Source organism: Schistocerca americana, chromosome 8 (genome assembly GCF_021461395.2).
Source record: "Schistocerca americana isolate TAMUIC-IGC-003095 chromosome 8, iqSchAmer2.1, whole genome shotgun sequence".
Taxonomy (NCBI): Eukaryota; Metazoa; Arthropoda; class Insecta; order Orthoptera; family Acrididae; genus Schistocerca; species Schistocerca americana.
Genome location: NC_060126.1, coordinates 466,367,981 through 466,395,966, shown reverse-complemented (window position 1 = coordinate 466,395,966; position 27,986 = coordinate 466,367,981). Strand labels below are relative to the sequence as shown.

Genomic DNA, 27,986 nt, shown 5'->3' with positions numbered 1-27,986 from the left:
GGGATTAACTAGTTTCAAAATCTGTTCCCGTATACGAACATCAGAAACTTTCTGTGCAATTGCATCACGTACCATTGTATCTGAATAAGGGAGTCCACATTCACACTCAAAAGCACAATCCCTTGTAAGGCCTTGCAATGTTGCAACCCACTCCCTATTAGTCTGACCGGCCGTACGTTTCGTACGAAAGAAAGTATACCTCTTTGCAACTACATTGACTGTTTCTTTGAAATAGGCGTCCAATGCCGACAAAATTTCTTCGTAGGACATTGTTGCTACGTCGCGTCGGGGAAATAATTTCACTATCACACGGTACGTTTGCACCCCTACACACGACAATAAGTGAGGCTGCCGCTCGTCACCTTGAATTCTGTAGGCGGCGAGATGAAATCCAAATTGGTGTGACCACTCCGTCCATGTTTCCTTAGCTGGGTCAAACGGCCGGAACGGGGGTGCAACAGCATGTTGTGGCTGCGGTAGCGGTGAAGCGGCGCCCGCCGTATCGTTTTGCATTGCACGTTGATCCTGGACGAGCTGTCCAAGGGCATCCAATAACGCCTGCGTCTGCTGATTCTGCAAGCGATAAAATTCGGACAGTACATCTGGAGATTGTGGCGAAGCCATGACACAAGTAAATGTAAGCAAGTAGAAAGAACAAGACCCTTATTTGACTCGTCGCCATATGATGTGTCGACAGAAGTGCCGACACAGTGTGATTTGAGGGGACCGCAATGCACGCTATAAACACACGAAGGATGGCGTGAGGTCTGAAACAGGATACATAATGAATGCTATAAAGAAAAGTACGTAGCTTTTGAAATACTTAACTTTAATCCATCCTTGTTGTATACATCGTTCTTGATGAGACATGCTTAATACCATAAGTATCAATTGCTATGTAAGGCTAATGGCGCCTTGCTAGGTCGTAGCCATGGACTTAGCTGAAGGCTATTCTAACTATCTGCTCGGCAAAGGAGCGAGGCTTTGTCAGTGTAGTCGCTAGCAAAGTCGTCCGTACAACTGGGGCAAGTGCTATTCCGTATCTCGAGACCTGCCTTGTGGTGGCGCTCGGTCTGCGATCACACAGTGGCGACACGCGGGTCCGACATGTACTAATGGACCACGGCCGATTTAAAAGTACCACCTAGCAAGTGTGGTGTCTGGCGGTGACACCACAATATGTCCAATTACAAACTGTATCTTTTGCCTGTCAGGCGATCTTTGCGGAAAAATTCCGAAAAATGATCGGAGAAAAATGATCGGGTGTAGGTTTCTCTTTTCGGGATTAAATAACTGAAAATTCCTGTGTTTCAATAGGCTTTCATCTTTCATTAACTGCACTAATGAATTGGAGTCATTTACTGGAATTTGTTGTGTTCTGGGTGGTGAATATACTCTGTTTTGATGTTGTGTTTTGCTGCTCAGGGCCATCATTGCTTATATCACTGAGTGAAAACACAGAGTGTGGGTAGCTGTGATATGTTTCTCTGTCTTTGTTTTGAAATAATTGCTCCAAACTTTGTATTTTCTGAGTAATCTGTTCTTTCCCAGCAGGCAAGTCTGTCGTAAATACTCTTCTGATGATGATACCTAATTCTGTGAAAACAGTATCTCCCGAGGTACCTAGTGCTGCTAATATGTTAAGAATGGGGCCCTTAACAGTGTCCTGTAACTCATTTTGATTTTGTTTTCAATCATTTTATCTTTCTCTGCTAACCAGTCTGTACATTATTCACTAAAGTGTTGTATTTGTTCTTTTAACTTTTGTTCCACTTTTCTTTTTTTTTTTCTTTCTCCATTCACAGCCAACTGAGAGAATTTGTTAGCCAACTGCTTGACTTTGTCATTCACTATGTGTAAAGTGTCTTTACAGGTAACAACTTCTTTGTTAGCTAGCTCCACGTAAAATTTTCATCTTATCACATGCTGCAATGCAGTGTTCATCATCCATTAAGTGCCTTTTTTCCTGTAAGAGTGCGATGGCTCCTTGACATTTGTTTCAGTGCAGATGCACTAATATCATCCAAACTATTATGGGAATTGGTAACTTGCAAGTAGGGGATTAATGGATGAGGGGCACTGCATTGCAGCAAGTAATAGGTTAGAAATTTGAGTCAGCCAGGACCCATGTCTCGATGGCGAAAGCGGTTAAGGTGACTGCTCATAAGAAGCAGTAAATGTGGGTTTGAGTCCCAGTCTGGCAAAAGTTTGAATCTTTTGCTGTTGCATTGAAACAACTCCCTGTGTGGCTGGAAGTCAAGAATTCCCACCCACCCCTTCCTTTTCTTTTCCTATTCCCTATTTTATATACGTGTTGAGAATTGGTTTTATTACTTTCTGACCTCATAATGTGCTTAGTTAAGCTTTTATGACTACTTAAAAAAATAGAAGGGGCAAGATCAATAAAATTTTGGTACTGCAAGAAGCTCAGTTGTGTTCATATAACTTATGGGGCTCCAGCTGTCATCAACAATATCTAATATTTTGACAGGTATTGTCATTTTCAAGGCAAAATTGCAACAAGTAAGCACTGTGCAAGTGAATTTAAAACTAACTCTCTCTCTCTCTCTCTCTCTCTCTCTCTCTCTCTCTCTCTCTCTCTCTCTCAAATTCAGTAGTATCATGTAATTAAGCCGATAAGATGCGATGTTATTACATGTAGGGTCCTCAGGAAGTGTTTGCGTGGCAAATGAAGCAACCAAGTAGGCTGGAAGTGGAAGGAGCACTGTGTGTGGGCGTGCACGCGCCTGCACTAGCATTGTACCACAGTTGTGAGATCAGAAATAGTTTCTTGCATAATTTATGTGACTTTGACTTCATAACTAGCGTGAAACATTTGGCAGAATGTGAGTAATTTAGGAGTAAGGTAACAACTCACCAAATAATAGTCAACAGGCCCATAAACCAGATTGAAGCCTTTGCTAGCTTTCGGATGAAAAAAAGAAAAGAAAAACAAAAAAAGAAGAAAAAAAACTTTGTGTTCTGCCTTACGGCAGGTCTTGTCATGGGGAAGCCTCATGAGCATCTAGGGAAGTGATTCCAGTGGTGGTTTCCCATTGCCTTCCACTGATGATGGTTATGAAATGATAATGAGGACAACACAACACCCAGTCCCTGAGCGGAGAAAATCTCCGACCCAGCTGGGAATCGAACCCGGGCCCCTTGGCATGACAGACCACCGCGCTGACCACTCAGCTATCGGGGCGGACTTTGGATGAAAAGTATTTGTCCAAAACTACCGAAGTTTTCAGCATTTGTATGGGCCTGTTGATGACTCAGTGTGTCTATTATTCATTGAATTAATAACTGTCATTAAGGGGAGATACATATCTCCTTACTTAAAGGGAAAAAATTGCACCCAGTTTCATGAGTTTAAACTAAATTTTGTGCTGTCCAGATAGCGGTTTCCTGTTGTCCTGGGGTACCAACAGTGATGGCCAGCTTGGGCTCGGAGACTACACAGGCGATGCCTTAGTGCCACAACCACTCACTTCGTGGACTGCAGGACGTGTCTGCCAGCTGTCAGCAGGCAGTGGCCATTCTGTGGCACTGTCAGGTGAGTCCAGAGTACATGTGATCAGTTTATTGAAAATGTTCCTGTTGGGTCACGTTTGATTCCATTCAAATAAATATGTTTCCTCTAAGTAACTACAGACCTTTTTAACTGACTAGTAGTATGAGGATAACTTACAAATGAAGGTCCTAAAACAAATAATTTATCAGGGGAAAAGTGTTTGTGGTGCTTAAAAATTAATTCTCAATTGTTGTAAATAAAATATGAAAAGTGTGTTCAGATTCTGTCATGGTTTCCTATCGGGGTAAGATTCTACTCCACTACAGTGGGTATGTGGTAAGTAACGTGAAAGATAAGACATCAAGTAGTCTCATATTTATAACCTCCTGAAAAAGTGGAATGCATCTACTTTCGCTGTCAAGATGGTTGCTCATTGTCAGGACTTGCGTGACACTTTACACAGCTTACTTCATATGGGGTCACATTATGATGCAATGTCAGCTTACATACCCAACGTTTATTTCCTGGGTGTTCAAAGTCATGAGAGTCTTATCGCATGATCTGTTGTCATTTATATTCACAAATTTCAAAGATATGGATATTATTATTATTATTATTTTTTTATTTTTTTTTTTTTTTTTTTTTTTATTTTTTTTTTTTTTTGGAGAACACGAGGCAGTGATTGCGTTTACATAGAGACCATGTCCTCACCTGTCATTTAGAAAAGTTAGTCCCTGTGGCTTCAAAAGAATGAGTGGTAGTTGTTAGGGATTTCTGTATTAATGGAGGTTTCCCTCCTGTTCTCTGCCAGGTGATGTGTGTGTCATTTGTCACTCACATCAGTGGTGTGTTGTTAATGAGCACTGTTAGCTGCTCCACCTACTGACAGTTTTGGCAAATCATTCCGGGAGATGATGGGATGCTTCTTCAGCCAGCCACAGAAGTCATTGTTCCCAATTTCTACCCATTACTGTAATTTAAGATCTTACATTCTTCTTCTTCTTCTTCTTCTTCTTCTTATCATATTAATATTATAAAGAGCAGTAGGCAATAATGCCCAGTTGTATCAAGTGTTTGTAATTTACCAAAGACATTCAATTCAGTTCTGCACTGTTGATTAGTGAAAAATATACAAGCTTACCATGTATCAGTCTAGATTTGTGACTGAATTCAGGTTTTCTTTGCAGATAGAACTCAGCTCCTCATTCTTAGTGGGACAAAATCGGCAGATATAAAGGTAATCTGAAGACAATAAACTCAATCTATCACATTAATAAAACATGATCATAAAATTAAAACCATAAAAAATAGAAAGATAAGCATATAAATAAACTGAACCTATAACAATAATCGTAAAGAATAAATCCAAACACTAGAAGGAAAAATTATCGGTACCAAAATAATATCTAATTATATTTAAATCTGTGTAAGAATAAACACAAATCATAAAAAGGAAACTAAACAGAAACATCAAGAATTGTTTAATAAATAAAGAGGACCAAGAAAATAATAAATAAATATTTTAACATAAATATAAGAAAGAATGGAAGAAATTTTTACCATGAGAATGAGTTATAGAAAGAGAGAAAGCTCTTTCAGACACTGAAAAAATATGAGGAGGAGGATTATCATAATCAAACTCAATTTATAAATAATGTAAATACAGTAAAGAAGAGACAGTACATTCCAGTCTCAGCAAAACTACTTACAAGTGTTTACGTATCAAAGAAAAAATGTAAACATCATCCAAATGGACCATAAAAATAGAAATATAAACTTGTTAGCCTTGTAAACCAGAAAAAAGACTAGACCCACATTTTAAATTTCAGGGGTAGGAAAATATTCTTATCCTTGGTCCCCAAAACTTATATTTTGGTAAAACTAACCTGTGAAATGATTAAAATAATAATTGTAGCACTACCAAATGTAATAAATATTTATTTTATTTCAATATTGTGAAAGGATAGATTGCTACTCACTAAGTTGTGGAGATGTTGGCCTCAGCAGCCAGAGACAGCAGGTGTGTGTGTGTGTGTGTGTGTGTGTGTGTGTGTGTGTGTGTGTGTGTAAAATCTCCACTATATGGTGAGAAGCAGTCGTATCTTTTTAATAATATTGTTGTTACTCCTTCATGGGTTTTTCATCATTTAATTTTGTTTGGCTAAATGGTTCAAATGGCTCTGAGCACTATGGGACCCAACATCTGAGGTCATCAGTCCCCTAGAACTTAGAACTACATAAACCTAACTAACCTAAGGACATCACACACATCCATGCCCGAGGCAGGATTCGAACCTGCGACCGTAGCGGTCACGCTGTTCCAAACTGAAGCGCCTAGAACTGCACGGCCACACCTAATTTTGTTCATTTATTTAATAATTTTATAATTTATTTATTACTGGTTTAGTACTAGAAAGGTTTACATTATCGTATCTTTTATTTTTAACATTTCTTGGTGGTATATTAGTTTTATTTGTTTGTTGCAAGAACTGCATTAAATAAAATACACTCTAATAATAATAATAATAATAATAATAATATTAATAATAATAACAAATAAACCATGATGATAAAGAAACCTGATAATCAAAAAATTATTAACGATATGTTAGCTAACTTACCTGCACCCAAAAATATTTCATTTTGATGAAATTTTGGATCATTATTAGGGCTATGCCTAGTAATGAGTAACTGGATTATTTTTAGCTCAGCATTACGTCTCAGATATTGAAATAGTGTTTAGAAGTGGAAGTGTAGTTCACATTTCGCAAAAAGTAAATAGTGGTTGAATCATCCAAACCTTACATGAAAACTGAGTGTCTACTTTTTTTTTATTTGTATTTATTCACATGCAGGATGAGGGATTTACTATGGTTCATAGCTATACATACATACATACATACATACATACATACATACATAAATAATTGGAACAATTATCCAAATTTTTAGTTATAGCAACTGCATGTATAGGATATGTTTTACCTTGAGGTCAAATCACTTTTTCAGGAACAGTGATAATTACAAACCTATTATCAAAAATTTTATGCTTAGGAACAGATTTATTTCTGTGGGTTTCGGGAGGATTTTCTGTAGATGTCGTGACTCAGATGGCTGATGGAGGAACTGACAATTGAACCTGAATGTAAACAGACATAATGTATTGTGTGAAAAAAAGATGAAGTAATCCACTACAGACAAGTTACACTATTAGCAACAAATCATGGTAATATGAGAAATATCTTGCATTAACCATATGGAGTGACCTAAATTGTAATTACCATCTAAGACAAATTGTAGAAAAGACCTGTGCATTTGATCATCCTCAACAAACTCCAGTGGTAAACACTACAAGAGAGGTAGTGTGCACCATGAAGTAGTTCACTGTTCAAATTCCAGTTGTGCCTCATGAATAAGTTAACTTTCAAATTCCAGGAAGAGTAAGGCAGAATTGTACTTCCTCCCATATTTGTCTCTCGAAATGAATAACAATGAGAAAATTGGTGTATTAGAGCTCATATGAAGTGTTACTGACAATCATTGCTTGGGGAGGGGGTGTAAGGCAGTGCCAAGATAATGGCACCATATGTACCCTTAACAACAGATTACAAGGTGGCTTTCAGTGTATAGATGTAGCCGTGTGTTTATTACTGTCTTTCTTTATGGAAGTTGTACAGGATTAATATAAGTTTTTGATCTCTTAAATTACCCATTATGTGGTTATGATCTCATTTCCTGCCAGTTGACGACTGTCTGGGCAGTGTAAATTGCTCTGCATTTGGCTCCTTACAAATCAGTATGAATACAATCAGTCTACTTTACTGACTCTTGGTGATACTGATGACAGAAGCAACATCTCTGCAGCTGAGAGAATTTATGACTCAGCCTGTATTACTCAGTGATTGTTCTCAGATGGAATCTTACGGATTGCAGTGTTTCATTCATCAATATCTGTCGACTATTAGGTCTTAGCCTTCTTTTGTTTGGCTGCATGCACATGGTGTTCCTGTCCTGTTTCGATCTGCACTTGGAACTTTATAAAATGATATCAGGTATGTATGTATGTATGTATGTATGTATTATTATTATTATTATTTGAATTAATAGAGGGAAACATTCCATATGGGAAAAATATATCTAAAAACAAAGATGATGTGCCTTACCAAACGAAAGCGCTGGCACGTCAATAGACACACAAACAAACACAAACATACACACAAAATTCAAGCTTTCGCAACAAACTGTTGCCTCATCAGGAAAGAGGGAAGGAGAGGGAAAGATGAAAGGATTTGGGTTTTAAGGGAGACGGTAAGGAGTCATTCCAATCCCGGGAGCGGAAAGACGTACCTTAGGGGGAAAAAAGAACGGGTATACACTCGCGCGCACACACACACACACACACACACACACACACACACACACACACACACACCCATCAACACATATACGTATGTGTTGATGGATATGTGTGTGTGTGCGAGTGTATACCCATCCTTTTTTTCCCCCTAAGGTAAGTCTTTCCGCTCCCGGGATTGGAATGACTCCTTACCCTCTCCCTTAAAACCCAAATCCTTTCGTCTTTCCCTCTCCTTCCCTCTTTCCTGATGAGGTAACAGTTTGTTGCGAAAGCTGGAATTTTGTGTGTATGTTTGTGTGTCTATCGACGTGCCAGCGCTTTCGTTTGGTAAGTCACATCATCTTTGTTTTTAGATATATTATTATTATTTACATTTTATGGCCTTTGTTGGACCACCCTAGCCAACTTCATACAAAGAATTTTTCAGTTTCCTGTCAGCCCAGTACTACTTCATTCTCTCGGATCTCGTCCTTCTTTCTTCATTGGAAATCACCCTTCTTATTGTCTGTTTGTTGATTCTCATTTGCAGTCTGGTTTGTTTGTCTGTGAGTTTCCTGATTTTGTCTGTTTCGCTTCTTAAATGGTTCAAATGGCTCTGAGCACTATGGGACTTAACATCTGTGGTCATTAGTCCCCTAGAACTTAGAACTACTTAAACCTAACTAACCTAAGGACATCACACACATCCGTGCCTGAGACAGGATTTGAACCTGCGACTGTAGCGGTCACGCGGTTCCAGACTGAAGCGCCCAGAACCGCAGGGCCACACTAGCCGGCTTTCGCTTCTTAGGTCTTCCAGTGTAATCTGTAACTCATCCATATCTTCCTTGATTTTTGTAATCCACTTAATGTTGCTGTTACTATTACACAATTTTTCTATTCTCCTGATGATCCTGTTCTTGTTTGATACTGTTCTTATGAACTGGCATAAGAATGGGTGATTGCCAATGCCCCGACTCATTGACGCCTTCTATGTGACTACCCACCAAATACGATGTAGCCTTCTCCTGGTCCGATGTGCCTTCTCCTGCATTCTTGAACAGGATGGTGGAAATTTTTTCCTAAAAGCAGGTATGTATTATACATAGACACACTTTCTTTTATCAGTTTCTGTTGTTCACAGAAGCAGAGAATAATGTGCATATATTACATTTTAAATGTATTCCCTAAATTAGAATTTTCATCATTAGAAAACAGTGATCCAATTTGGAATCGGTAAGCTTTGTCATGTGCGTATTTTAAAGTATTATGGTTTTGTTTGCTATTGCTTACACAGATGTTTAGCACATTATTTAGCTCCTGCTATCCACATTAAACATTTTACATGTGTTAACAGTAACAAATATGATGATAAATTGTATACAATCTGAAGAAGGTATTACATCTCTTATTTTGAAGATGCTGACATCATAGTTGATGAGGAGGAACCTATTTTGAAAGCAGCTGCCTGAGAAAGTGTTTATGATGATGATGATGATGCAGAGGAGGAGGAAGAAGAATTAGACGAAACACCCCTATAATTCCATATTTTCTGATCCTCCAAATGAGGACTTATGCCCATTGAATTACTTAGAAAAATGATGGGTTGCAGGAGCATTCAGAACCTAGTAGATAAAAAAAAATCAATGTTCTAAAAAACAGGGAAGTCCGTCAACAATTGAAATGTCACAGTACTTTGAAATTGAAATTTTAGCTGGAGTTGTTCCAGTGCCAAAGAGTAGGATGTATGGGGCTGCTTCTACCTGTTATGACCCTGTAGAAGGAACTACGTAATGTGATTGATTTTGTAACATGACTTATTTATTTATAAGACATAATAATATGATTCCTTGAGAACACAAAGCTATGAAAAATTGTTCAGAGTTAACCTTGTGGATTCCATTAGAAATAATAATCTGAGAATTGAACCAGAGGAGTACAATTCAGGAGATGAGATGATGATTCCACTCAAGTCACACATCTGTGCTGCAATAGATTAAGACAAAATCACATCGATGTGGAGCAAAAGTATTTGAATGGGTTGGAGTAAGTGGATTTGTGTACGATTTCAAAATTTACGTGGTTGTAGGGGCAATAGTGAAAGATGACCCTTTATATATGAGTGGTAATATCATCATGGGGCATGTAGATAACTTGCTGAAACACCAGAACCGCAAATTATTTGTTGACAATTGCTATGCTTTCTATGATCTGGCTGCTAAAAGTTGAGAATCTACCGTATTTACTCGAATCTAAGCCGCACTTTTTTTCCGGTTTTTGTAATAAAAAAAAACGCCTGCGGCTTAGAATCGAGTGCAAAGCAAGCGGAAGTTCTGAAAAATGTTGGTGGGTGCCGCCACAACTAATTTCTGCCGTCGAATATATGTAGCGCTACACAGGCATGCTTTGTAGGCACACAGATAAATACTGGCAGCAAATCCTCTGAATCAGTAAGTAAATTAAAAAAAACGGTGGAAGACGAGCTTTTTTTCTCCACCTCGAGTTTCGACCACTGCATTTTCATACATTATCAAACGAAGTAAATACAAATTCCTTATTGTTCATCTTCGAATGTAGCAGCATTTCAATGTACCACTAAAATCCGACTGGCAAGACTGTTTGGGATGTTTGTCAATATGGACAACTCTACGTTCTGAATTTTATCCACCCTGTGAGAAGAGATGGTTGCTAATAGGAACTTCTATGAATTGTGAATCACATGCAGTATTCTCTTCACCATAAGAATAATACGAATATAAACATTTTGCCATGTATTGTTTCGTGTTTGCTGCTATCTCATTTAAATCCTGTCTGCCTAATAAACTACGAAACTAGAGTGAGACAACAGCAAACGCGGAAGAATATGCATATCATGTCATGTTTATATTCGTATTATTCTTATGCCTAATAGTGATACAGTCAGAAATGAAGCACAGCAATTGACTAGATTTTTAAAGCTAAGATGATTCTAATTTCTGTACAGAATGTAATGTACTAAAGAGGCGCCTGCAAATATTTTCAAACGGAGAAAAATTTTCGCTAAACTCTCGTTCAGAACATCTTCTATCATACGCAGTGTATTATTTGGTTCTTGTCGATCATTATCAAAGAAAGCAGCAGTGTAAGTAACAACAAATAGCAGTCTCTTGCCATTGTTTCGCTAATGAGACGATTCCTCTCTCTCTCTCTCTCTCTGTTTTTTTTTTTTTTTTTTTTTTTTTTTTTTTTTTTTTTTTTTTTTTTTTTTTTTTTTTTTTTTTAATTGTAAGCTGCGATAGTGCGCACAAAAGCAAGCCATGCCGCGAGTGACGACAGGCCGTAAACGCGCACTATCAGAATGCGACAAACAATGCATGACACAGTACAGTAATGCATTTTCAGCTTAGAGTGACGTAAACACCTATAACAAAGAAACGGCGCTTATCAGATCAAAGAAAAACAAGCAATCAATTCAAACCAGACGAAGCACATGAAAAAGGAAGGGTATCCGTATAAATACGGATGGAGCGCCTGATGCATAGCAATGGCTACCTGGTAAAGCTTAACTGCTAAGGTTACGACTCGAACCAAACTACTGTAGCTGTATCGTATTCATTTGACCTAAATTGTGTCTCATATTACAATGGACCAACTTTGTTTCGATTTGGAGATGCGGCCTAAAACTTTTCTCTCCCTTGAATTTCGAGTCTCAAATTTCAGGTGCGGCTTAGATTCGGGAAAATTTATTTTCCTTTATTTTGAGTCTCATTTTTCAGGTCCGGCTTAGATTCGAGTGCGGCTTAGATTTGAGTAAATACGAATACGGTATATATGGGGAACCCTGAGAGTGAATTGGCTGATGGGGTGCTCTTTGCAGACAGGTGGTTCTTTGAAACAACTTGGTCAAGGATCTTGTGGTTACGGAGTAGAGACAAATGACATCATCATGGAGCTAAAATGGTTTGACTATAAGGGAGTAAATCTCATTTCTTCATAACAACATAAGGAGCTCATTGAAGATGTAAGATCCTTCAGCTTACCATAATACGAGTAATTTTTTTTTTTTTTGGGGGGGGGGGGGGGGGCGGTCTTAATACATGGTATGCTAATCCAACTCTACAGAACTATCTCAGAATAATATTTCATCTAGTCAAGATGACATGTACCAATGCACAGCTCTTTTATTAAAGCCATTGTGGTCAGAATAATGTGAAATACAGACCACTACATGATTTCGTCAGCATAACCAGAAAAGACAGGGAGTCCAAGCAATTCACTGAATCCAAACTCAACAAAGAGGAGGAGAATACAAGCAGCACATAGTCTGTTTGTTGATGTACATTATTGTGCTAAAGGCCTTTGACTAGAACACCTCTCTGACAAAGCAAGATGCAAATTGTGCATAAAAAGTTTTCTAGAATGAAGTGCACAAAATGCGAGGTCAGTTTGTCTCAACAAGGACAAGAACTGTTTTAAGGATTTTCGTGTAATATAAATTTGATGTTACCATGTATTAGTTCCAGAAACATTTTACTGTAATACGAAAATTCAAATTTCTAAAATTTTATGTGTATTTTGTAAAATACACACACTTTAGATTAAAATAAAACTTGAATTGTCAAAAGGCAAAATGTTTATTCTTTGCTTTTACCTGCCACACCAGTGTTCCAATGAACCCAAATGGATTAATCTCAGAAATTATACACCAAAATTTAATTTTCAGAAGTATCTTTGAAATTCTTGTATACTGTAACAAAAAGACAATATAACTTGAAAGAATTTTTTTATTAGTAAAAAATAATTCAGGCTCCAAAGGGTTAAAATACCTTGTCAATATGATTTACCGTAAGTTCACATTCAACGACCATATATTACATGTTATGCACAGATTTACAAAATTGATCAATATATCCAAATAACCCAGGTTGGGAACTTCGCGCCAAGACTGTTTACAAAGGAGGAATATTACATATCTTACTGTACACATGTCCAGTATGGATTAATGCTTTAACAAAACAGTACTACTGCAAATAAACACACCATTAAAACAATATCTAAATTACCAAAGCCCATTGGAGGATATCAAATGGAGTGTGGTGTATTATGTTGGACCTAGTAGTAGTAGTAGTAGTAGTTTTAGTCATCCATATGTAAATTTTAGGAGGATGTTAAACATGTCATGGTTATATAGCTTACGTAGAAAAAAAATGATATATACAGGAAATTACTAACTTGTAGGTCTATTTTGATAAGGATAGAGAAGATAGTCTGTTGTGCCCTTACAGTAGGAAGTCCTGGGATTTATCTGAAGTAACTTAAGAAAACCACGGGAAATCTTAACCAGGATGGCCAGATGCAGATTAGAGTTTCTTTTCTCCGGAATAAAAGGCCAGTCTATTCAAAATAGTGTAACCTTGTTCAGTTTATCCCTGGTATAAAATTCTGTTTTGTTTTCTCATGATTGCAGTAAAGACATTAAGCAGTGTTAAAAGCTAGTGGTGCACTGTTAATTCATTTATCAACACTGATCGCCACCTTCACTATATGTACATTATTGCATGATGCAGGAAGCCAGACGATGTACTTCAGAAAAATATTCTCATAGTGTAGTACATTGCTCATTTATTTCTCAGTTTCAATCAGTACAGGTACGTCTGGTGATATGAGGACCACAATGATGACATTTGGTTTCCTTTTTGTTTACTGCAACTTCCCATCTGCTTGCCTGAAGAATGAGTCAGTGTCCTTCCATAATGCGTCAGATGTTGAAGTCAAAAGTGGGGTAAAATGTTAGCTTTATCTGTTGCAGAGCTTTGGTGTAAAGATTAGATTAGATTTAGTTTTGGTTCCATAGACCCATAAATGAGATGATTTTTGTGGGTGGGGAACAAGTCAGAAAGTATAACATAAAAAACGTAAAATATTTGAATATAATACTCACTTCTCTGATCATTTTGTCAAGAGAGCCAAAATGTGTGAATACATTACTGTTAACTGGAACTGCTAATATTTACAGAATTAATACACTGTTGGAGTGAAACATAGTTATTCACTTTTAGTAAACTTATCATTTTTCCCAAGGGAGGAAAAAAGTATGTTGTGATACGACGGAGGCATTTTATTATTATTTGCTTCAGGTATTGGTTTTAACCAATCCCTACTCTGTGTTATCAAGTAACCCTTCATTGTACTCGATGTGTTGCTTAACAGGTACTTCCTAAAATCCTTTTCAAATTGTTTTGGCAATCTGTTTAGTCATGTTAGGCAGTTTGTTGTACAGTTTTATTCCTTAGTAGAAAATGCTTGTGTTTATTCTTTCTTGGTAAATGTAAGTCTGTAGCATTAATTATCGAGGCTGTTTTTGATGTGCGTAATTGTTTATTAAATGTACCCACATGGTACAGTTAAATTGCCTAATATTTAAAACATAACTGTACAATCAGGCTGAGTTCTGTTCTTAATTATTATTCTTATGGTCCGTTTCTGTGCTTTTAAAACTGAGTTCATATTTTGTTCCCTAGTAAACAATTTTGTGGCTAATAATTGACTGTATATGTGAATGAGTATGTAATTAAGTCACTGGCTGTTTCACATTGATGACAGAGCTCTAAAGGCATAACACTTTGATATAATTTAACAATGCCACTTCCCTCTCTTCAAACTGAAATTCACAGCATTTGTGTTCTTAATGTTCAACATAACTCAATTGCATATTATGGACTTCTTGAGGTTTTCATTTGATTTCTCTGCAAAGAGTTCTCTTGCATGTAGAGTGTTGGTTCAAGGTCACAATTAGAGTAACCCAAATAATTTTAGCTAAGTGGATGTGTGAGTGGTAAGTACTGCTTTGTTTTTTTTTTCACCTGCAGCATCACATATGCTACATATGCAAAAGCGTTTTCTAGGAGCGAATCTGTAATTTTGATTCCACACACATTTCCATGCAAACACATTTTCTAGGAGCGAATCTGTAATTTCGATTCCACACACATTTCGTTTCAAGCATGTTTAAGATCACCTATCCAGCAAAAACATCTGCCAATGGTATAGACAATTTAAAATGACCAGATGCGTGTATAAAGGGAAAAGATTGCGATGAAGAAAAGTTACTGAAGATTATGTAGACTGTGTGGGAACAGCTGGTGAAAGTGGTGAAGACTGCATGCCTCGTGTATGGTGCGCGAGCAGAGCTTGCAGTTTGCAGCATTGTTCCCAGAGTTGATCAGGATCCGTTGGCTTGGTGCAGAGTGGAGAGTTTCAACCAAAGGCTTCGTCGACTGTTGTGATGGTCTCAGCTGCAGATTTCTGGATGTGCATTATCAGGAGGAGAATCGTAAGATTCCCCTTGATGGGTCAGGGTTGCACTACACAAAGGAAGCAGCTACTCGGGTAGCAGAGTACTTGGAGTCTACACGGGGATTTTTGGCAAGGCGTTGGTTAGAGATATTCTGACGAGTACTCGACAGTTGACACAGTCAGCAAAATTACTCAGTGTTCAGGGTAAATACACTTGAATTGTTAAATTTTTATCAGTATTTTGTTGATATATTAGTAACAGAGTTCCTGAATTTACTGTCCCCCAGGGCAGGTTATTCTCAAAACCAAGAGCTTTCTGAAACCCAAAATAGAAAGCTCTGGAATATTTAGTGAGCCATGGAAGGTATACTGGAAAGACAGATTAGATATAGTTGGAGGGGGAGTGTTCACTGCAGACAAAAAAGTATTATCTCTATTGAGGTCAACTTTGAGTGTGACAGAAGTTATCTGGTCATGTATAACAGGTCTTGGTGAAATCAGGTTAACTCAATTCTGCTGTGACGATTTTACTGTGATTCAAAGAAAGTTTATGCTTAGTGCTGTTGAAATACCCAGACCAAGCAGTATTAGTTGGATGTTATTTTAACCTACTGATTGCAGACTGAGGCTTCTGTGGATTCATTGCAGTGGGTACACAAGGCAGTCTTGTGAAGCAGTTTTGGACAACTTTTCTTCTGAAAGTGTCATGAGCACCCCACACCCAGTGGAAATATTTTAGACGTTGTAGCTACAAACAGGCCTGATCTTATTGATGGTTGTCACGAAGTCATCATAGTGACGATGTTTGCTAAAGTTAAAAATTAATCAAGAGTGCTAGGAGAGTATTTTTGATAGGAAGAGCAGATAAGCTGTTGTTAGCATCCCACTTGGACAGTGACTGGGCGTCATTTGCTTCCAGTATAATGGATCTAGAGGAATTATGGGGAAAGTTTAAACAGATTGTAAATGCCACTTTGAAGAAGTATATACCGAGTAAGTAGATTAAGAATGGAAAAAAGTCACCATTGCTTAATAACCAAATTCAGAAAATGCTGAGGAAGCAAAGAATGTTCCACTCTTGGTTCAAAAGAGAATGGACGAATGACGACAGGCAAAAGTTAGTAGAGATAAGTACACATGTAAAAAGATCGATGTGCAAAGAATACAGCTACGGTAATTATACCTTAACAAAATATCTTACCGAGAACCCGAGGTAATTCTGGCCCTAAGTAAAATTACTAAGTGGGTCGAAGATTTCTACCAGTTACTCATTGACCAGTCTGCTGTAGAAATAAAAGATAGAAAAATGAAAGCTCAAGTTTTAAATTTCTTGTTCAAGAAATCATTTGTACAGTAGGATTGTATAAACAAACCAATGTTTGACACTGCAAGGATTTTGGTGTAGACAACATAGTTATCGGCATCCCCCAGCATTGAGAAGCAACTGAAAGAGCTGAAAACACACAAGTCGTCAGATCTGGTTTGAATCCCAATTCAGTATTACAAAGAGTACTCTACAACATTGGCTCCTTATGTAGCTTGAATTTATCATGACTCTCTCACCTGGTGTGAACTCTCAAGCGACTCGAAAAAGCGCAGGTGATTCCTGTATACAACAAGGGTGAAAGAACAGACCTGCCAAACTACAGACCCATATTCTTAACATCAGTTTTCTGCAGAATTCTTGAACATATTCTGAGTTTGAATATAACAAATTTCCTTGAGATGGGAAAGCTTCTGTCCACAAATTTCCTTGAGATGGGAAAGCTTCTGTCCACAAATTTCCTCGAGATGGGAAAGCTTCTGTCCACAGTTTTGGGAGCACCACTCATGCGAAACTCGGCTTGTCCGTTTCTGACTTAATATTCTGTGAACCGTGGTTGAAGGGCAATAGGCAGATTTCATAATTTTAGATTTCTGGAAATTGTTTGACATTGTGCTCCACTGCAGACTGATAGTAAAGGTACAAGCATACATAATAGGTTCCCAGATATGTGGCTTGAAGATGTCTTAAGTAATAGAACCCAGTATGTTGTCTTTGATGACAAACGTTCGTCAGAGACACGGGTAATGTCAGGAGTGTCCCAGGGAAATATTATAGGACCACTACTATTCTCTTTGTATATAAATGATCTGGCAACAGGATGAGCAGTAATCTGCAGTTGTCTGGTGCCGATGCTGTTGTGTATGAGAAGGTGTCCTCACTGAATGACTATAGTAGGATGCAGGATGGCTTTGAAAGGATGTCTATTTGGTGTGATAAATGGCAGCTAACTCAAAATGTGGAAAAGTGGAAGTTAATGCAGATGGTTAGGAAAAGCAGTTCTGTAATATTCGAACACAGTGTGAATATTGGGCTGCTTGACAGTCACGTTGTTTAAATATGTGGGTGTAACTCTGCAAAGTGATGCGAAATGAAATGATCATGTAAGTGTTTGTGGCAAGTGGTTTACTTTGATTTATCGAGAGAATTTTAGGAAAATGCTCACCACCTGTAAAGTCAGCAAATATAACACTAGTGTGACCCATTCTTGAGTACTGCCCAAGTGTTTGGGATCCACACTAGATTGGATTAAAGGGAGACATCAAAGCATTTCAGAGGCAGGCTACTGATTTGTTACAGAGATACTGCCGGAACTCCAATGGCAATCCATGGAATGAAGGTGATGATTTTACTGAGGAACAATATTGAAAAAATTTAGAGAACCAGCATCTGAAGTTAGCTGCAGAACGATTCTATTACTGCGAATGTAGATTTGGAAAAAGGGCCAGAAAAATAAAAGAAATTAGGGCTTCTATGGAAACACATAGACAGTTGTTTTTTTTCCTTTCTGCCCTTGCAAGTGGGTCAGGAAAGATGACAGTGTGAAAGATTTTGAGAAAATGTTTACGCATGTGTCCATACTGGCTGCAGATGGTACGTGGCTTGAAGCCAGATGACTATGGTGTGCACTGTAACTTTACTAGTGAAGTGTGGCAGTGGGAAGATGGCTTTCTTGATCACGTGGTGTTCAATGTTGAGACAATTTTTCATGTAAGTGGGATGCTAAATACCCATTATTTTTGTATCAGTGGGCAGAACATCCTCATGAACCTATACAATATCAAAGAGTTTCTCTAAAATTAAATGTTTTCTGTGCTGTTTCCCAAAGCGAAGTGTACTGATTTTTTTTTTTCCACTGAATTTATTGTTACTGGTGGCTTATTTGGATGTATTGCAAGAATGGCTGGATATATTGCAAGAATGGCTGGATATATTGCAAGAATGGCTCTATCCTAAATTAGAATGTGAACTTTAGATGACAGTGAGATGGAGCCCCTCCGCATTGGCATCTCTTTGTACGAAAGTGCTTGAACTGTGAAGTCCCTGACTATTGGACTGGTTACAATGATCAATGCGACTGAGCTCCGTGAAGCTGGCCTCTACATTCACTGTATTTGACCATGCGATTATTTCCATTGGGGGCTTTATAAAAGATTTTTTTCTATGTTCTGCCACCACTGAATGATTTGCCAGAGTTGAGAGACAGAACTGAGTCTACTGCTTCCACTACTCTGAACTTTCAACTAAAGTGTGGGAAGAATGGGCTTTTAGGTTGGATGTGTGCCATATAATGAAAGAAGCAAATATTGAACATTTGTAAGAAAAACTTGATTAGTTTACCTGGAATTTGTTGTATGATTTGTTGTAAATGGTCTAAATGACACTGTCACAGTATACCATTAAAACTAGGACATTCTTTTATTCTTAAAAATGTTTCACTAAAAGTTTAACATTATTTGAAATTTGTGTTCTTTCTGCTTTTTGTACACTATCTGCTTGATATGATCAGAATGAGACATTAGCTTTACCTCTTCTTCATAATGAATCTGGCTTATTTAGAAGAAAATTGTGGTCAACTGTGTTATAAAAAAAAATAAAAAAAAAGGACCTAATGTTACGCAATGTGTGGATGGATATGTGTGTGTGTGTGTGTGTGTGTGTGTGTGTGTGTGGGGGGGGGGGGGGGGGGGCGCGCGAGTGTATACCCGTTCTTTTTTTCCCCCTAAGGTGAGTCTTTCCGCTCCCAGGATTGGAATGACTCCTTACCCTCTCCCTTAAAACCCACATCCTTTCGTCTTTCCCTCTCCTTCCCTCTTTCCTGATGAAGCAACCGTTGGTTGCGAAAGCTTGAATTTTGTGTGTATGTTTGTGTTTGTTTGTGTGTCTATCGACCTACCAGCGCTTTCTTTTGGTAAGTCACATCATCTTTGTTTTTAGATATATTTTTCCCACGTGGAATGTTTCCCTCTATTATATTCATTTGCAGAAATGTTTACATAAACTTTTTGTAATATTTAAATGTCAGTGTATATAAGAATAAGTTAACACTTATGTTGAATATCTGTGTCAGTCGTTAAACTCTTTGATATATGTGTACAGTGTGATTATAATTAAGCTGTCAAACCACTGTAGAAATAAGACCAATGGTCTGAAAGGCATCAAATTGCAACTGAATGTTATTGGTGAAGGGGAAAAACGTATGGCAGAAAGGAAATAAATAGTTACAAAATGTAGCAATAGATGGCACTGTAAGCATCATATTTCAGTAGTGGTAGACTACTAATTACAAATGAATCATACAACAATGCCTAAGGTGTACGTTTCATGTTAAACAAACTGTACCACTCAGTGTGCATGGGTGTACAGGTGTGATACTGTTAGTTACGTAAGCCCATCCACCATGACAACGTCATAACATATTGGATGTGAAAAAACAGTTTTTCACTGTCCTGAGGCAAAAAGAAAAGAAAAAAAAAAGCATCAATCAAAATCAAATTGGGTTATTAATTCCTGTGTGACTGGCGCAAAACACGTCCAATATGCTGTCCACTGTTTTCTGCAACAAGTTGAAATCAAGAAATAACATGTTCCACAACTGATCGAAGTGTTTCTGGGTTCGCAATCAGAATGTGTTGTGCAATGCATGCCTTCAGTGCAGATAAGTTTGCAATCGGAACACTGAACACAACATCTTTCAGATAGCCCCCACAACCAGAAGGCACACAGATTAAGATTAGGTGTTCAGGAGACCCGGGCTGTATGGAAATGGCTGCTGATAATTCTAGCATTTCCGAAATGGCGCTTCAGCAGCTGCTTAACTGGATTTGCAATGTGCGGGGGTGCGCGCCATCTTGCATAAAAATGATCTCATCCACACGTCCACATGGTTATGCAAAAAGACACTCATAGCACTTGCCAGTGACGGTACAGGTAACAGGACCGGAAGCACCTGTCTCTTTGAAAAAATATGGCCCTATGATAAATGTTGCTGTAAATCTGCACCACATGGTGACTTTTTCAGGATGAAGTGGTATTGGTTGATTTGCATGTGGATTTTCCATTGCCCATATTTGACAGTTCTGTGTACTGACATATCCTGTCAGATGGAGGTGGGCTTCGTCTGTCCACATAATCTTTTGCGGCCAGTTGTTGTCCACTTCCATGCTAGCAGGAAATTCTAAAGCAGAGGGCTCTCTTGCTGACAGGTCAACAGGAAGCAATGTGTGCACATGGGTAATTTTGAATAGATAGCAAAAAAAGATGTTTCGTAGGATTTTATGCACTGTGTCACGGGTATGTCCAATGCTCGGGCAGTTTTCCATGCACTACATGTTTACACACCACCACTCGTCTCCTCCTGCATTGCTGTGGCTTCCATTGATGTCAGATCAATTCGTTTCCTCCCTCTACCAGGTTGCGCACCAAAAGAATCCGTCTTTTCGAATTTCTGAATCATTTTCTCCAGACCCAAGGCAGTCATCGGACCAACAACTTTTTTCAAACCCTTCAGTATCTGGAACATATGCAGAGCGGCATGTGCACAGTCATCATTCTTGTAATACAGCTTCACAAGCAGAGTGTGATCCTGCATTGAGACAGTCATAGCGAACTTCGCAGATGCGAAAGGAGAAAAAGCCTTGTATCCGGCGTGTTTATACCAACTTCAATGGGTTGTGCGCATGACACGTATTTTCATTTACATATTCTGACACATACAGTGCCATCTATTGATCAGTTTTCACACTATTTTATTTTTCTTCTGCAATACGTTTTCCACCTTCTCCAATAACATTCTGTTGCAATTTGGCTTCATTCTGACCAGTGGTGTTATTTCTACAGCATTTTGAAAGTTTAACTTTAATTATAATCGCCCTGTATATTGCATGTCTGTCTGGTCTGCTCACAGGACGTTGAAATAGTAGTTCGCATGAATTAGTCATAAGAATAACTCGTATCGTAGTTTATGAAAAGGATAGATTGCTACTCGCCATATAACGGAGATGTTGAGTCACAACAACGGAGATGTTGAGGCACAACAAAAAGACAGTTAAACACTTAAGCTTTCGGCCAGGAGGCCTTTTCCCAAACTGGACAATGCATGCTCGCACACACACACACACACACACACACACACACACACACACACACACACACACACACACGCACAAATGTACATTTGCATGAGCACGAATGCAACTCGCACACATGACCATCGCCTCTGGCTGCCGAGGCCAGACTGCAAGCAGTTGCTAATGATGGAAGAAGAAATCTGGGTGGTAGAGGTAAGCAGGAGGCTGGGGAAGGAAGGAAGGAAGGAGGGGGGCGGGGGGGGGGGGGGGAGATAGCAGGGTGGAGGACAGTAAAGAGCTATTGTGGTAGCATTCAGGGATGAGGTGGAGAGAGGGGAGGGCAGCTAGGTGCAGTCACCAGATTGGGGGGGAGGGAGTGGGAAAGGAGAGAAGGAAAAAGACTGGGTGCATTGGTGGAATAGAGGGCTGTGCTTTGTTGGAGTGGGAACAAGGAAGGGGATATGTGGGTGAAGGACAATGAGTAACGAAGACTGAGGGCAGGAGGGTTACGGGAACATAGGATACATTGCAGAGAGTTCCCACCTGCTGCACAATTCAGGAAACCTGGTGTGATAGGAAGGATCCAAATGGCACAGGCTGTGAAGTAGGCCACAGTTTGTCGGTGGCCATTCAGCCAGGCAGATAGCTTGTTAGATGTCATGCCCACATAGAGTGCAGAACAGTGTTTGCGGTTTAGCTTGTAGATCGCATGACTAGTTTCACAGTAACCCTGCCTGTGATGGGATAGGTGATGTACGTGAACAGTAGCAAAGGGTTGAGAGCAAGGGTTGTGTAGGTATGGACAAAGATATGTAGATTCAGAGGGCCGCAGAGTACCACATTGGGAGGGATGGGAAGCATAGGACATTCCTCATTTCCAGGCACAATGAGAGGTATTTGAAATCCTGGCAGAGAATATGATTCAGTTGCTCTAGTCATGGGGGTACTGAGTCACGGGGGGCATGCTCCTCTGTGGGTGGATGGTCGGACTTTGGGAGCTGGTGGGTGACGGGAGAGATAAGGCATGGAAGATCTGTTTTTGGACATGTTTGTGATGGTAATTATGGGCAGTCAAAGCCTCAGTGAGTCCCCTTGGTATATTTTGGCAGGGACTGCTTGTCACTATAGATGCGACAGCTATGGTTGGCTAGGCTGTATGGAAGGTACTTCGTGATATGGAGTGGATGCCAGCTGTTGACTTAGAGGCACACCACCAGCAATACTTCCACTTCAACAGCTGCCATCCATTCCATACCAAGAAGTCCTTTCAATACAGCCTAGCCAACCATGGCCATCACATATGAAGTGCCAAGCACTGCCTCTCAGAGTATATTAAGAGGTCTCGCTAAGGCCTTCTCAGACTGTAATTAACGTCCCAACCTTGTCCAAAAACAGATCTCCCGTGCCTTATCTCTCCAGTCACCCATCAGCTCACTAAGTCCCATCGTCGGGTCACAGCGGAGCATTCCCCTTGTGACTTAGTACCAACCAGGACTGGAACAGCTAAATCACATTTTATGACAGTGTTAGACTACCTCTCATGGTTCACTAAAGGTCTTTTCATGGAACTAAAGTAGTTAACTAGTCTGGGAGGATCTTATAATGCCTACTTTTATCCATTTGTTTTTGTGGGACATTTCTGCTGAAGTGTGTTTTTGGAAATATCTTTTCAAAGTTCAGTTTAAATAATGTTGAGAACATAAAGAATTTCACAGGTACATTGGTTTCTCTATTTGCTACTTCCCAACTTTGGTTTGCTAGTTGTCTTGAAAATACTCCATTTTGTTTCTGATATATGTTGTTGTTGTTGTGGTCTTCAGTCCTGGGACTGGTTTGATGCAGCTCTCCATGCTACTCTATCCTGTGCAAGCTTTTTCATCTCCCAGTACCTACTGCAACCTACATCCTTCTGAATCTGCTTAGTGTATTCATCTCTTGGTCTCCCTCTATGATTTTTACCCTCCACGCTGCCCTCCAATACTAAATTGGTGATCCCTTGATGCCTCAGAACATGTCCTACCAACCGATCCCTTCTTCTGGTCAAGTTGTGCCACAAACTTCTCTTCTCCCCAATCCTGTTCAATACTTCCTCATTAGTTATGTGATCTACCCATCTAATCTTCAGCATTCTTCTGTAGCACTACATTTCGAAAGCTTCTATTCTCTTCTTGTCCAAACTATTTATCGTCCATGTTTCACTTCTATACATGGCTACACTCCATACAAATACTTTCAGAAACGACTTCCTGACACTTAAATCTATACTCGATGTTAACAAATTTCTCTTCTTCAGAAACGGTTTCCTTGCCATTGCCAGTATATTTTATATCCTCTCTACTTCGACCATCATCAATTATTTTACTCCCCAAATAGCAAAACTCCTTTACTACTTTAAGTGTCTCATTTCCTAATCTAATTCCCTCAGCATCACCCGACTTAATTAGACTACATTCCATTATCCTTGTTTTGCTTTTGTTGATGTTCCTCTTATATCCTTCTTTCAAGACACTGTCCATTCCATTCAACTGCTCTTCCAAGTCCTTTGCTGTCTCTGACAGAATTACAATGTCATCGGCGAACCTCAAAGTTTTTATTTCTGCTCCATGAATTTTAATACCTATTCCGAATTTTTCTTTTGTTTCCTTTACTGCTTGCTCAATATACAGATTGAATAACATCGGGGATAGGCTACAACCCTGTCTTACTCCCTTCCCAACCACTGCTTCCCTTTCATGTCCCTCGACTCTTATAACTGCCATCTGGTTTCTGTACAAATTGTAAATAGCCTTTCACTCCCTGTATTTTACCCCTGCCACCTTCAGAATTTGAAAGAGAGTATTCCAGTTAACATTGTCAAAAGCTTTCTCTAAGTCTACAAATGCTAGAAACATAGGTTTGCCTTTTCTTAATCTTTCTTCTAAGATAAGTCGTAAGGTCAGTATTGCCTCACGTGTTCCAGTGTTTCTACGGAATCCAAACTGATCTTCCCCGAGGTTGGCTTCTACTAGTTTTTCCATTCGTCTGTAAAGAATTCGTGTTAGTATTTTGCAGCTGTGACTTATTAAACTGATAGTTCGGTAATTTTCACATCTGTCAACACCTGCTTTCTTTGGGATTGGAATTATTATATTCTTCTTGAAGTCTGTGGGTATTTCGCCTGTTTCATACATCTTGCTCACCAGATGGTAGAGTTTTGTCAGGACTGGCTCTTCCAAGGCCGTCAGTAGTTCCAATGGAATGTTGTCTACTCCGGGTGCCTTGTTTCAACTCAGGTCTTTCAGTGCTCTGTCAAACTCTTCACGCAGTATCGTATCTCCCATTTCATCTTCATCTACATCCTCTTCCATTTCCATAATATTGTCCTCAAGTACATCGCCCTTGTATAGACCCTCTATATACTCCTTCCACCTTTCTGCTTTCCCTTCTTTGCTTAGAACTGGATTTCCATCTGAGCTCTTGATATTCATACAAGTCGTTCTCTTATCATCAAAGGTCTCTCTTAATTTTCCCGTGGGCAGTATCTATCTTACCCCTAGTGAGATAGGCCTCTACATCCTTACATTTGTCCTCTAGCCATCCCTGCTTAGCCATTTTGCACTTCCTGTCGATCTCATTTTTGAGACGTTTGTATTCCTTTTTGCCTGCTTCATTTACTGCATTTTTATATTTTCTCCTTTCATCAATTAAATTCAATATTTCTTCTGTTACCCAAGGATTTCTACTAGCCCTCGTCTTTTTACCTACTTGATCCTCTGCTGCCTTCGCTACTTCATCCCTCAAAGCTGCCCATTCTTCTTCTACTGTATTTCTTTCCCCCATTCCTGTCAATTGTTCCCTTATGCTCTCCCTGAAACTCTGTACAACCTCTGGTTTAGTCAGTTTATCCAGGTCCCATCTCCTTAAATTCCCACGTTTTTGCAGTTTCTTCAGTTCAGGTCATAACCAATAGATTGTGGTCAGAGTCCACATCTGCCCCTGGAAATGTCTTACAATTTAAAACCTGGTTCCTAAATCTCTGTCTTACCATTATATAATCTATCTGATACCTTTTAGCATCTCCAGGGTTCTTCCATGTATACAACCTTCTTTCATGATTCTTAAACCAAGTGTTAGCTATGATTATGTTGTGCTCTGTGCAAAATTCTACCAGGCGGCTTCCTCTTTCATTTCTTAGCTCCAATCCATATTCACCTACTATGTTTCCTTCTCTCCCTTTTCCTACACTCGAATTCCAGTCACCCATGACTATTGTGGATATAATTAGATAAAAATGCAGTAATGTCAGTCTCTTTGAGGAACTTGAAATTTTTAGGACAACAGGAGCATGTAGAGGAGCTATGGCTCAGGCTTAAAAGAATAGTTGATCATGCAGTGGACAGATATGTACCCAGTTGGTCAGTTCATAATGGGAAAGATCCACCATGGTATACTATCACCATAAAGGGACTTAGGCAACTTCGTAACAGGTGAAAAACAAAGCAGACGGCTATAGATAGAAAAGTGCTGAATGAAAAACATTTAAGTGTCAAGAAAGCAATGCGTGAAGCCTTCATTAACTACCGTAGCAGAATTTTAGCAAATAATCTTTCACAAAAGCGGAAGAAATTCTGGTCATTTGTAAACACTGTTAGTGGCACCAAAGCTAGCATCCAAGCACTGAAGGATTATATAGGAACTGAAATTGAGTGTAGCAAATCAAAAGCAAAATGCTTTTTCAAATGCTCCTTTGCAAAGGAAAACCCAGGAGAACAGTCACAATTTAACTTTTGTACCTCTGAAAAGATGAGTGAGACATAAGAGGCGATAAAAAAGTTTCCATTACGGGCATTCCTGCAGCATAGCGCAGGTATGTAAACACCGACATATAGGCAAGGGATTAGAGTGGCATTCATGTCTTTCTGATGTGCATATGGTAAATCTGGAAATGTAACTATGGTGATGTTATTACCAAATGCATCCAAACAGGGCCAATGTACTGTTATTCTTTCCTTGGTTGCCGAAGGACAAACACTGGCAGACATACATCAGAGTATGAGGAATGTGAAATCGGGCAGCATGTGTGTCGAAAATCACTGTTTTGAAATGGTATGTCAATGGTGCTGCTGTTTCGTGACAACTCCCTTTACCATATTGCACAAGTGGTAACGTAGAGGTTAATGCCAGCTCAAGTGGGAGATACTGTAGTAGCTGCCCTATAGTGATCTCTCCCCATGGGATTATCATGCTTCAATCCCTTCAAAAGGGCCTTGAAGAGTTGATGATACCTTTCAGACGAGGATGTGCAGCAGGCAGCTAGTCCTTCTTCACACAGTGGGACTTGACGTTTTACCAAGCAGATAACTTCTAAGTGATGCGTTGGTGGTTGCCCCAACGCTCCCGGTGATTTTGCCTGATTGGCATAATGATTCTGAACTGTATGACCTTCAAATTGAAACTTTTTTATCATCCCCTAATAGATATTAGTGTGAGTGGCATTGAGAAACAGCTGAAGCTGTTAAAATTGGACAAAGCTCCAGGGCCCCATGGAATCCCTATCAGATCCTATACAGAATTTGTGGCCCAGTTAGCCCTCTTTGAACTATAATCTATCATAGATCCCTCAGAGTACTGTGCCCAGCAGTGGGAAGGAAGCACAGGTAATACTCATTTGCAAGAAAAGTGGTAGAAGTGATGCAAAAAACTACCATCAATATCCTTGACATCGGGTTTCTTGTAGACCCTTAAAACATATTCTGAGCTCAAACATAATGAGAGATCTTGAACAGAATGGCCTCTTCCATACCAACCAGTCTGGATTCTGAGAGCAAAGATCATTTGAAACCCAACTCGCACTTTTCTCTCATGACTTACTGAAAGTTTTGGATCAAGACAGTTGTGTAGATGCAGTATTTCTTGATTTCCAAAAAGGCATTCAACTCAGTATGACTTCAAAGCCTATCATCAAAAGTATGAAAGCCTATCATCAAAAGTATGAACATTTGAGGTCTAAAGCAAAATTTGTTACCTGATTGAGGATTTCTTTGTAGGGAGCACACAGAAAGTTATCTTAGATGGGGAGTCATTGACAGCTGTAGAAGTAACTTTGGGTATGCCTCAGGGAAGACTGTTGGGGCCCTTGGTGTCCATGTTGTATATTACTGATGGTGCGTACAATATTAATAGTAACCTCAGATGTTTTGCAGTTGATGCTGTTATCTGTAATGAAGCATTTTACGGAAAAAAACATGTAAGTATTCAATCCTATCTTGATACATTTTCAAAGTGGTGCAAAGATTGGCAACTTACATTAAATGTTCAGAAATGTAAAATTGTACACTTCACAAAATGAAAAGCTATAGGCTCCTGTGACTGTAGTATCAGTGAGTCATAATTAGAATCTGTCAACTCGTGCAAATACCTGTGTGTAATGCTTTGTAGGGACATAAAATTGAATGATCAGTTAAGCTCAGTCATGGGTAACAAAGGTAG

At 39.1% G+C, this 27,986-nt stretch overlaps 1 protein-coding gene across 1 annotated transcript in view; it reads left to right on the top strand.

The window, feature by feature from the left end:
* Positions 1-27,986, top strand: part of LOC124545274 (X-linked retinitis pigmentosa GTPase regulator-like) — a 340,423-nt gene that overhangs the window by 27,919 nt on the left and 284,518 nt on the right. The window contains exon 5 of the mRNA XM_047124156.1: positions 3,398-3,556. Coding sequence (XP_046980112.1) covers positions 3,398-3,556 — 159 coding nt within the window. The remainder of the gene's footprint in view (positions 1-3,397; positions 3,557-27,986) is intronic.